Source organism: Mirounga leonina, unplaced genomic scaffold (assembly GCF_011800145.1).
Source record: "Mirounga leonina isolate KUSES-001 unplaced genomic scaffold, KU_Mleo_1.0 Mir_166, whole genome shotgun sequence".
In the NCBI taxonomy this organism is placed as follows: Eukaryota; Metazoa; Chordata; class Mammalia; order Carnivora; family Phocidae; genus Mirounga; species Mirounga leonina.
The window spans coordinates 7,346,551-7,359,518 of NW_023270418.1; the positions used below are offsets into that span (position 1 = coordinate 7,346,551).

The 12,968-nt window shown below is 38.7% G+C and overlaps 1 protein-coding gene across 1 annotated transcript in view; it reads right to left on the reverse strand.

Moving 5' to 3' along the window:
* LGR4 (leucine rich repeat containing G protein-coupled receptor 4) overlaps positions 1-12,968 on the reverse strand; it is a 98,683-nt gene that overhangs the window by 42,086 nt on the left and 43,629 nt on the right. Inside the window, exon 2 of the mRNA XM_035012475.1 lies at positions 2,295-2,366. Within this exon, the coding sequence (XP_034868366.1) occupies positions 2,295-2,366 (72 nt within the window). The remainder of the gene's footprint in view (positions 1-2,294; positions 2,367-12,968) is intronic.

Genomic DNA, 12,968 nt, shown 5'->3' on the forward strand with positions numbered 1-12,968 from the left:
TCTGCACCCAGTCACCCCACCCAGAGCCAGGAGAGCTTCTCCATCTCCTATCTGGTGCATCACATACCCCACAGTAGTCATACAATGGATGAACAACACTTGTAAATGTCCTTTCATTGTATAATTACTTCTGTAAAGGTAGACTAATCCTAACATCTAAAACTTCATAAATACATTTATATATTTATAAATATATAAATAATGAACAAGAATAAATAGGTAAAGCATCTTTAAAAAGCTTGACTGGTGGGAATCAGGAGGTAGGGACTTCAAACACATAATTCACTTTTTTAATTTAAATTTTAATTAAAAAATGAACAATTAAGGGGTAGGTTAGGCAAAATGGGTGAAGAGGGTCAAAAGGACCCAACTTCCAGTTATAAAATAAGTAAGTCATGGGGGGATGTAAGGTACAGCACACTGACTATAGTTAATAATACTGTATTGCCTATCTGAAAGTTGTTGAGAGTAAATCTTAAAAATTCTCATCACAAGAAAAAATGTGTAACTTATGGTGATGAATGTTAACTAGACTTATTGTGGTGATTTCATAATATATACAAATATTGAATCATGTTGAACACCTGAGGCTAGTATGTTATTAGTCAATTGTATCTCAATAAAAAAATGAATACTTTATTACAAAATAATTAATGTTCATTATAGGAAAAAAGAGAGGCAAAAATAAAATATACATTAAATTTTTTTACCCAAAGATAACATTTAGTATTCCACTTTTTTTTCTTGCGCACTTTTAAAATAGTAAGATAAATACTAGCTACTATTTACAGAACACTTGCTCTGTTTCATGCACTGTCCTAAGCATTTAATATCTATCAATTCATTCTGTCTTCACCAGAATACTATGAGGGAAACTGTTGCTATCTGTACCTTATAGACAAAAAAACTGAGCAGAGGGAGGTTAAGTAACTTGACCCAGTTCACAAGCTTAGAAGTGGCAAATAATCTCTGTTCAATTTTTGCTGTGGGAACATTGTGTTCAGCTAAGTAGTGTGGGAAGAAAAATTTCGCCTAAACTTTATTAAATCCTTAACTGCCATTTCAATGCTCTTGTCAGAAGCAAGAGAGCACATATAACCTACCTGGCTTATATTTGATTCCTGTTCCTCATGTTGGGGGAGAGGCTGACCTAAGATAGGAGACATTCGCTGACTTGGATCTAATACTCAACAGCTGGGCTGTAGGATACAATCTGTAATATGAATTTAGATTCCTTCAGGGCTATACCTCTTTGATGTTCTTAGTATCAAACTGTCGCCTTCTTACCTACATGTATTACATAATCCATTAGCCTGGCCATTAAAAACCTATATTTAACTTGATTTAAGTCTGATTTTATTTTTTTTTTAACCTCGATTCTTAATATAATGTATGGTTTCCAATTACTTTAAAATGTAATCATGCCTATTTTGATCACAAACTTCAAAAAAGTGTGGAAAGCAAAATGAAATGGAGGTTAAAACAGATGGAAAGAACTTCTCCACAATGTAAACTGTTAAACTGGAAGTGTGAGCTGCAACTGACAAGTTCAGAAACATCCTTAAAGGTGTTCTAAGAGACTGGGATGATGTTCTATGCCTTCTCCCAATCCCCCAAAGTCATGTGTAAATGTCCCAGGGGACCTACACTCAGTTTTCTGCTCACTTGCAACATTACAGTCTCCTGCATCATGACCCTAAAATTTCTTGTATTATTTTTTATGGTTGTGTTACCCACACAGCAACTCCTTTGGCAACAATGGTAATTACCCTAGCCTTGTTATCTCAGGATAACACTGTAATTAACTTGTGTCATTGTAGCATTCATGGTTATAATAATTGTAGCAAAAATGAAAGTAACATTTTTAGTTCTGGCATTCAAAAATAACTTCAGCAATTACACTGCTTAAAAAAATCAAGTTTCCCCAAAAAAACACGATTTCCGGGGCACCTGGGTGGCTCAGTCAGTTAAGCATCTGCCTCCGGCTCAGGTCGTGATCCCAGGGTCTTGGGATCAAGCCCTGCATCGGGCTCCCTGCTCAGCAGGAAATCTGCTTCTCCCTCTCCCTCTGCCCCTCCCCACTGCTCACTCTCTGTCTCTCTCTCTCTCTCTCAAATAAATAAAATCTTTTTAAAAAAGAAAAAAAGACATCATCTCCTCCGTACAAAACTCACTGAAACTAAGCTGTCTGAGTGCCCCCTGAGAAACATTAGACTATCTCTTTTGTAAGAGCTTCCAAAGAGAATGGGGAAACAAACACACAAATAAAACACATTTTTCAAAATATTACTTACAGCTCCTCTAGAAAAGGAAAGTTCTTAAATGCATCTTCTGGTAATTGAGTAATGTTGTTCATACTGATATCCCTGGAAAACATAAAGTTAACATTTTTGACTAGGTGATATTAGACTAAAAGAACTTAATTCAACAGAAAAATAATTAGGTGCTGGCATTCTGTAAAGAAGTGAGAAAAATGAGCACAAGTCAGACAGAGAGATAGCCACAATTTGGCTTCCAAATGCAAAGTTAAATCTTTTATATAAATTATGTTCCATAATTTAGAAACGAACATAGAAATGTACCCAGATCCTGGGTACCCACTTCCCACTTTAAGTATTCTTGAAAAAAAAAGAAAGAAAGAAAGAAGGAAAGAAAGAAAAATGTCTCAAACTTCCTACAATGAGTGGGCCAGTTTGATTTCCCAGGGCTCTGGTATTTAAAGTGCTGTACCTGATAAAAATAAACAAATGAATACCCCGGGGCATGATAAAAGATTTGCAGGCAAGGGTGGCTTAAGTCACTGTCAGGGACAATAAAACAGGTTGTAGCTGTATTCCAGTCATATTTTCTACAAAACCTATAAAAGTCCTCCAGGTAATAGTTGTAAGGGGATTTCATTTTTAGCCTAGGAACAGATGCAGCCTAGAGACATGTGCATACATGACGGGTATGCTGTCCATTTCCAGCTTTTCCTTCGAGAAGCAGCAGGAAGGAGAGAACTCACTTGCTGATATAACTTGACAATTAACTAGTTCAAACAGTTAAAAAAAAAAATTTATTAACCATTTCCTTCTTCCCTGGCAACTGCCTCCTCAACTGGTTTTCTCTTTCCACACTGTGTAACACGGACCCCGTGCAAGGCAGGTTAAGGCAGCCTCAGAGGGCAAGTCCCAGTGTGCACTGGGCCATTGCCTCACTCAGGGTCCTCTGCCTCTTGTCTGCGGCTGTGTCCTCAGGTCTCTCAGTTCTAAGAATCACCAAGAAAATTCACAACTGGGACCGCCTCGTCACATAGGAAGATAGAAGAGAAATCAGCTAACAATAAAACACCAAAATCAGCTAAGAATAAAAACACTGTGATTTTTATTAATTTGGTCAGGTGAAATTTTCTTTTAAAAGAGCCGACACCTTCAGTACCAAGGTAGGTGAATCCCTTCTCCCTACCTTTGCCATTCACTAGAATTTAGAAATGGAATGTGCACCCCTCTTCATGAGCCCTTCCCAAGGCAAGTCTGGAAACCTTTCTGGCTCAGGAATAACAGTAAAAGCAGGCACAAAACCAGCAAAAGCAGTGTGGCTGCTAATATGTAGACAATACGGACACCGTGGTTAAGACCACACGTACGAGCTCCCCTTACAGATGGGAAAACTGGGGCTTCCTGAGGTACGGAACCTCCCCCAAGGCCACCCAACAGATGGTGTCACAGGAAATGTGACCTCCAGAGTCCATGACTTTAACTGCAACACTGAGTCTTCCCAAGGTATCGTGTGAATCCTGTTCCTTCTCTCCAGCGATTGTCAAAGATACAAAGCAAACCCACGGTCTTACCAAGGGTAAAAGTGAGAGGGATACTGCCCCTGAGACCTTGGTACAATCACCAATGAATCCTGGGGGAGCACTTTTGCTTGACAATTTAAAAAAAAAGAACTATAAATAGCTTTAGAATTTGAGGAACCAAAGTTCATTATAAATTTGAGCATGAAACTGTTCTAGAGATGAATCCTATGTCCATAGAGATTCCCATGCATTCCAAAATTTTATCATTGAAAATAACTCCAAATCTATTAAAGATGATTTATAAGAAAAACAAAATTAATATGCGTCTCAAGGGAATATCTTTTTTTCGGAATTATTTTTAAACACAGGCGCTGATGGTACTTTAGTCAGTGATTGATATCCTTGGGCAGGGGAAGGCAAACCCTCTGTTTTTCATAAACACTCAAGCAAGATACTAGAGAAATAGCAGCAAAATCAGGGTCTGAAGAAGCAGGCTCGACTCCTGCTATTGCCACCTAGCCACTGTGTAATCCTGGGCCTCAGTTTACTCATCTGTAAAATGAGAGCACTGAACTGACTGGTTGAGGGGCTTCCCAGCCTGAAATTGTATACTTCTATGATTCACCTTTTCCTGCAGTTTTCATGGAGGGGCCTCTCCTCCCTGATGAAAATATATGCGGTTCATTTTGTAGAAAAGGCATGTTTCTGAAAAATTTACCATAACACAAAATTTAAAAACTATTAGTTTGCCATTAGAAAACCACTGAGTCATTCCCGCTGGAAACCCATTTGCCCTTAACCAATAAAATCATTCTTAATCATACAACAAAACGTTTAGTCACACTGAAATGCAAAATAATAATCTGAGTAAGCAGTGATTGTGTAAAATGTCACACAACGTTGATGCTCTTTAGCCATTCCAATAAATGGAGAGAGAAGGACAAGCACAGTTTATTACTTTACAAAAGGAGGCACTCCATACTGTTTTCCCTGAATTCAGGCAAATATCACAGTAACAGAAAAACTGATTACTTGCCTCACCATAAAAAGAGACATAATTAGAAATTACACCACACTATTCTCTGCATTCCAATTTTTTAAAACCCATACACCTATATAATTCTCTCATTTTTTCCCCTCAGAGTAACAAGACATGACAAGTAGTTCTGCTGTAAGCTATAAATGCAATTAGTAGGACTCCATATTTACAAACTAATATGTTTTAAACATGTGGTGAGGTTTTGTTTCAAAGCTTCAGATTCAAGAGCAACACTTGTTTCCAAAATGTTCTGAATTTCACATATCTAGAGAGGTTCTATCTTTATAGGTATTTTCCCTCCCATTTTCTGGGTTTTAGTTAAATAAAACATTTGAGAATAGGAAGGAAAAAAAAAAAGAAGGGGGAGCCTACAAGATGTTATCTCCAGAGAAGCTCTGGAAACATGTGGTTACAGATTATAAGGTGGGTGGGTACTCATTTAAAATAATGAGGGCTAATGGTGATAAACAACCTACAGACAAGTCTTAGAGAAGATTCCAGACCTGACATCACCAACACCTATGGTTGGAAAGGATGCTGGGGATGATAAGTTAACCGTAACAATTTACGAATGGAAGCCCTATGCCATAATTACAAACATCTCAGGCTCACAAGCCACATGAATCATTAAAACCCATAAGTTAAAAAAATTTATATAGAAAATGTTCAGCTAAAAGGTAAACCTTGGGATCAGTGGTTTGACATTCATATGAGCAACACAATCTTAGTAGTAACCTCTAATATTAAACCCACTGACTTGCCATCCTGGGTCCCTATGAAGAAAATAAATATAACATAGAAAACAAAAAAAAAAAAAAATTGTGCGCCTGGGTGGCTCAGTCGGTTGAGCGTCTGCCTTCGTCTCTGGTAATGATCCCAGGGGCCTGGGATTGAGTCCGGCATCGGGCTCCCTGCTCAGCGGGGAGTCTGCTTCTCCCTCTTCCTCTGCCTGCCACTCCCCCTACTTGTGCTCTCTCTCTCTCCCTATCAAATAAATAAATAAAATCTTAAAAAAGAAAAAACAAAACAAGGAAAAAAAAACAAAGAAATCATACAAGGTCAGAACACCACCAACTCACAAACGCCCCCCGAGGGCAAGTTCAAGAGAGCTGATGGCCTTCCTTGGAGTTAGCCTAGTATATAGTTGGAAGTACACAGGCTTAGCACCACAAAGACCAAGATCTACCTATGAATTTACTAGCTGTGTGATCTTGGGCAAGCTGTTCATCTTTTCTGAGCCCTAGCTTCTTCATTTGGAAAAAAAAGAGGCAGGAATAACTAAACCTTGTAGACTGCTGATGATCAGAAAATGTCAAGTTACACACAAGAAGCTAAGTTAGTAATAAGGTATTAGCTTACTATCATCCATATTTTTGCTGCTCCTGGAAGCTGAGTCCAATGTGGTGAAAGCTAGCAGGCCAAGCATCACACTACCTTTGGTGGTCTTCCTCCCCAGAAAGAAACCAGTTTTACACAAGAGAAACACTCAATGATGCAGAAGACCTAGAATCTGGAGTCATTCCAACTACAAAACTAGACTCTAAACTCCAGAACTCCAAGTGTCAAAGATTTTTAAGCTAGAAGAGCCCTTTGAAGTCAAATACCTCATTTTATTTTTTTAGAAGATTTTATTTATTTATTTGACAGAGAGAGCACAAGCAGGGGGAGGACCAGAGGGAGAGGGAGAAGCGGGCTCCCTGCTGAGCAGAGAGCCTGACGTGGGGCTCGATCCCAGGACCCTGAGATCATGACCTGAGTTGAAGGCAGATGCTTAACCAACTGAGCCACCCAGGCGCCCCAAATACTTCATTTTAAAAGAAAAAAGTTGAGGCCCAGGTGTTGACAGAGTCAAGCACTGGAAAGATAGGGAAAGGAAGAGGAACGTGCAGAGAGAAGGGAAGGAAATTATATTCTTATAGGAAATTTTTGGAAGGACAAGGGAAGACAAGAGCCATTTTCAAAAGGTTAGGAGGGCTTCACACAGTTTAGTGATAAGAAGGGAACAGAACCCAGAACTTTAATGGGGTGCTTGACTATATTTTTTCTACACATATTTGTCCCAAAACAGACTTCTTCATACTTAGTTCTCTCAAAGTACACCAACCGAAACAGAACATATGTCTGCATATTATACCAACACAAGGCAATACTCCCAAATTTTTACCACAGAGATCAGAATTACAAAAAGCACATTACCTCACTAGAAAAATAAAGCTGATTGCTCAAACACCAGCAGTCACTGGTTTCAAAATTAAAATTTAAAGGGTACAATTGTTTAATTGAAACTGCAAAATCTCCCCAGTGGTTAAACTCTCATCTTTTTTCCCCTCATAAAATTCACTACTTCTAAAGTATCTACAGAGTAAAGAGGAACATCATGTTTCAACAAGGTGCCTTTTTAAAATCCCCGTAAAATGCTCCAGAAGCAAGCCTAACCTGTTTGCTGACGGCCAAGCGTGTACCACCATAGACTCCGCCATTGTACGCTCGCTGGGTCTGGGCCTCCTGCCATAGAATTATTTAATTTTCAATATACTGTGATTGACCCAATGTTATCTAAATTTGAATAAGCCCTCCTATTTGTACTAGATAAAACTGTACTGCTACTACCACACTGCTGATTATATCTCAAATACTACCCAGCCATTTCAAGTCACTAAATGACATACAGGTGCTAGAGAATGCAGGGTTCTCTGATGTAGTCTCTAGGAAATTGTTGTATCTTTAAACTCAACAAACATATGTTAAAAATGAATACTATCCCAATGACTTTTCTTTTTTCTTTTTTTTTTTAAAAGATTTTATTTATTTATTTGAGAGAGAGAATGAGAGAGAGAGAGCATGAGAGGGGGGAGGGTCAGAGGGAGAAGCAGACTCCCTGCCAAGCAGGGAGCCTGATGCGGACTCAATCCAGAGACTCCAGGATCATGACCTGAGCCGAAGGCAGTTGCTTAACCAACTGAGCCACCCAGGCGCCCCCCAATGACTTTTCTAAGGTCTTTTGTAATTAGCCAAAAATTTCAGGTCAATCTCCCATTCACAGATGTCTACAGTATGAACAAAAATGAAAAGCTAAAACTACATTTGAAAAATGCTTCTGGTGGAACAAATTTGAAGGGAGGGTCTCTCTCGTCCACCAGCAGTGCCAACACACGTAGAAACACCAGAGTTCTAATCAAAGCCCATGAAGAGTTCATTTCTTTTCTGACAAGGATTCCCTATCTTTAGGCAAGCGATCTCTTTTTCTCCCTCTTTCTTTCTTTTTAGAACAAAAGTGATCTATGTGTATCAGTTTTTTTAAAACTGAAATACAGGGGCGCCCAGTTGGTTAAGTGTCTGCCTTTGGCTCAGGTCATGATCCCAGGGTCCTGGGATCAAGCCCCACGGGGGACTCCTTGCTCAGCAGGGAGCCTGCTTCTCTCTCCCCCTCTGCTTGCCGCTCCCCCTGCTTGTGCTCTCTCTCTCTCTCTCAAATAAATGAATAAAATCTTTAAAAAAAAATGATTAAAAAAAAAAACACCCTGAAATACAAAGAAAACCATCCACAATATCAATTCCTAGAAAATAACCACTGTCCTATTTCATGGGTGTTATTACTGATTTTTTTTTTCTATGTACAGTGTATATTTTTACAAATGTGAAATCATATAGTTCTGAACATGTTTATCTATTGGTCCCTAAGATTCTTCATTTTCAAGAGAAATAAAAACGTCTCTGAAAATATATTTGAATAAAAGTACAAATATTACCATCTAATATATCCTGATGCTCTTTTTGGCAAGCCATACAGCATGGGGTGACAAAGTCCTTGTTAGTGAAAGCCACTATGCTAAAGGGAAAAGAAGTGAATTAGGGACTTTTCTGTAAAAGGAGATATCGTGTCACCCATTTAACACTCGCCACATATGTGCAAGGCAGCATGCTAGGATGGTGAGGTTCCTGTGTCAGAAGATGTGCCCACAGTTATTTCCTTTTTTAATTAAAATCTATCACTCCACTCTATTCTCCACTTACTACCACTACATATTTTTGCAACATCCAATTAAGTTTAACTTTTTTTTCTTTTCTTTTTTTTCATTTTTTAATTTATTATTTTTTTATTCTTATGTTAATCCCCATACATTACATCATTAGTTTTAGATGTAGTGTTCGATGATTCATTGTTTGTGCATAACAACCAGTGCTCCATGCAGAACGTGCCCTCCTCAATACCCATCACCAGGCTAACCCATCCTCCCACCCCCCACCCCTCTAGAACCCTCAGTTTGTTTTTGAGAGTCCATCATCTCTCGTGGTAACTTTTAAAATATGCATTATTGCATTTTGAAAGCAACCAGAGCAGTCATGTCTTTGTGAAGATGCTGCTCTTTATACGCAGAAATGAGGCCAAAACAGTTTATATGCCATTTCACTCAGATTTTGCTCCCAAGATATTTTCCTGACCTTACATGTTTTAGCACTCCTAGAGTCCAACTAGATGTCACAACAGACACCTCTCTAATGCCACGTGCAACATTTCTACTACAGTTTTAGGCAGCAGGAGAAACTGGCTCCATATTATCTGGAGCATTCCTTGGTGTTTCAGACACAAAGATGCAGTGCTTTCCAGAGGAAAGAATCCAAAACTTGCTTCCCTGCAGGCTTGCAGTCCTTAAGAAGGTATCTGCTACAACCCACCATAATGATACTTAAAAATAAATTTTAATTACTGCAGTGAAAAGTTATCACCTTGTAAAGTCATTATCTATTTAAAGTACTTGAATATCCTCGTATATAATCTTCCTAACAATACAGAAAGTCTAGAGAAAATGCCAACTTCAAATCTTAAAAAATGAAAACTTTTTTTGCTATAGGAGATATAGAGAAGAATGTTTAATTCATTTTATGATCATCTACTCTAGTGGATTAAAACCTCTACTTCAGGGGCGCCTGGGTGGCTCGGTCATCATTAAGCATCTGCCTTTGGCTCAGGTCATGATCCCAGGGTCCTGGGATCGAGCCCCGCATCGGGCTCCCTGCTCGGCGGGAAGCCTGCTTCTTCCTCTCCCACTCCCCCGGCTTGTGTTCCCTTTCTCGCTGTGTCTCTCTGTCAAATAAATAAATAAAATCTTTAAAAAAACAAAACAAAACAAAACAAAAACCCTCTACTTCAGGCCCTTTTAGAATTTTTCTATTAATGACTATATTGCCATTGCATAGAAAATGAAAAGACATGAAACAGACTGGAAGAAAATATTTGCAAATATCTATAATAGTATCTATAATATAGAAAGAACTCTCAAAACTCAATAAGAAAATAAAACCTGATTTTTAAGTGGGCAAAAAGATTTGAACAGACACTTCACTAAAGATTATACAAATGGCAGAAAGCACATAAAAAGATGTTCAACATTAGCCAGTGGGGGAATGCAAAATAAATCATAAGATACCACACCATACAACTCTAAGAATGGCTAAAATGTGACAAAAAAAAAAAAAGCTGAAAATGCCAAGTCCTGACGAGGATATGGAGCAGCAGGAACTCTCATACACTGCTGGTGGGAATGCACAATGGTACCACCACTTTGGAAAGCAGTTTGGCAGTTTCTTATAAAATAAAATTAAACATGTGCTTATGACCGTATGACTCAGCAATGCAAGGTATAAATAACTTTCAAAAACTGGAAATAACCCAAACACCCTTCAACTGATGAAGGGATAAAGAATCTTTGGTGTATCTATACAATGGAATAATATCCAGCAACAAAAAGAAGACTACTGATATAAGCAGTAGCAAGGATGAATCTCAAATACGTTATGCTACGTCAAAGCCTGACTCAAAAGGCTACCCGCCATACTCCATTTATATGGCATACTGGAAATGGCAAACTTTTAGAGACAGAAAACTGACCGGCAGTGGCCAACAGCCAGGGGGGTGGAGTGGGAGAAAAGGTGGCTACACAGGGGCACGGGAGAACTTTTTCATGTGATGGAAATGCTCTATATCTTGATTTTGATGATGGTTATGGGATTACAGGTATCCAAAGTCTTAGAACTGTATATTAAAAAGTGAGAGTTTTACTGCATGTAAATTAAACCTCAACACCAGCCTTTTCTAAATAAGAGCATACATATTACCTCCTCACGTTTCTCCCACAGGAAAAATAATTAATCCTATGGCTAGAGGTTCTCTTTCCCAGCTTTACCCAACATCAAATGATGTCACACACAGCTATGCACTTACAGCAGGACATCGGGCCAAGCCTCTTCATTCTCTCTTTACCAAGCACCTACTACGTTTGTGCCTGTGTGCTGGGCACTGGGTATACAAGAACAAGTAAGACAGTGTTTACCTGAAGAGCATTCTGAGACAGTGGAAAGGCGATAATAAACAACAAGTAAACATTGTGATATGTGTGGCACAGCAAGGGAAGATGATCATCCAAACTTGGAACTGGAGAAAGACTTCCAAAGGCAAGGCTGTTATGCCAAGGTGTAAAGGACAGATATTACTTTATAGAGGGCTGCTATTTCAATCTGTGCGCTCACTCATTAGGTTGGCACTGTTTCTCAGCAGAGACACAATTGGCATGTTGAGCAGGATAATTCTTCATTATTCCAGACAACCTTGCTCACTATAGGGCACTTGGCATCCCTGTTCCCACCAGCACACTAATTAGTGCAACTAAAGACATTCCTCAAACACTTCCTACCTCCCCAAACCAAGTTGGTAGCACAGAGAGGAAGATGAAATCTATTTAGCAAGTAGAACATGGCATTTTTAAATATATATATAATAAAGAGCTAATATCAAAGTTAAGTACATCACATAGAAAAAGAACCAGCAGGGCACCTGGATGGCTCAGTTGGTTAAGCATCTGCCTTCAGCTCAGGTCATGATCCCAGGGTCCTGGGTTCTAGTCCCGCATTGGACTCCTTGCTCAGCCGGGAGCCTGCTTCTCCCTCTGCCTGCTGCTCCCCCTGCTTGTGCTCTCTCTCTCTTTCTCTGACAAATAAGTAAATAAAATCTTTAAAAAAAAATTTAAAAAGAAATCAGAGCTGCCTGCGGAAGTTTAAGCACGGCAAGTTTGCTGCAGAAAGATCATTCTGGCAAACACATATTACAATGGGAGGAAAGGAGAGAAAGAAGAAATTCAGACCTTCTGGAAGACAGCTTCCCTGACTGCAAAATATTGTGTACTTGCTACTTCTCAGGTCCTTTCCAAATCTATCATTATGACTCCTATTTTGGCATTCCTGATTCTGCACATTCCATGCATAATTAGTAGAAAATAAGCAACTCTTAGATTCATGTTTTTCCTATATGCGCAGACACATTTGCTTGTGTTAGCAAGTGTGTGAATGAGCACAGACTTTTAAAACATACCCCCTTCAGAATTACAAGGGTTCAGCAATTAAGAAAGACGCATGACTTCATTTCCAAAGGTAATATTTTATGCTGTAATTGTTTATGCTCTCAATGAAGCAATACAGCCTAAGAGACATTTAAGGGTGTGTTCTTCAAGGAGATGCTAACCCAACAAGTTAGTAAAGGAATAGAACAAAACACTGGTGTGAAAATACCCTACCACAAGGAAGGCAGGTGTGGTTGAAATTATACATCCTTAAAGGGGTACCTTTAAAAAATAAAAGTAGTCAAGCTAATTCAATATTTTCCAATATTGAAACAAGTTCCACTTGTTTCTGGAGTTTTTTTGTTTTTGTCTTTTTAAAACAGAGTCTAGTTGTCAAGTGTGGAATGTGCTCTAACGAGAAAAATATAAAATGCTTGAAATCTGGAGTAATGTTTACTAAATGGCAAAGAAAAAAAATGAATGCCAAAGAGAAAAAGAACATTACTTTTCTTTCTATAGTTTGATCAAGTACCCTAGCATCTGGCATCACATGGAACAGACAAGGGTTAAACTCTAATATTCCTTGTTTTCTTTCTACTTAACGGGTGTTCTCAGGCATTCTTTGGGTGTCAACAGCTGTTCTGGTAACCCTAACGATGACAAAACAGTGCTCATTACCAGCCAAGACACACAGACAGAATGGTATTTCAATAGTCCATTTAACATCAACAAGAAGTATTGTAAGGATTGTCAGCTGGGCAGACTGGAAACACTCAATTACTTCATCCTCGCAGACAAAATGCACTATTCATAAAGA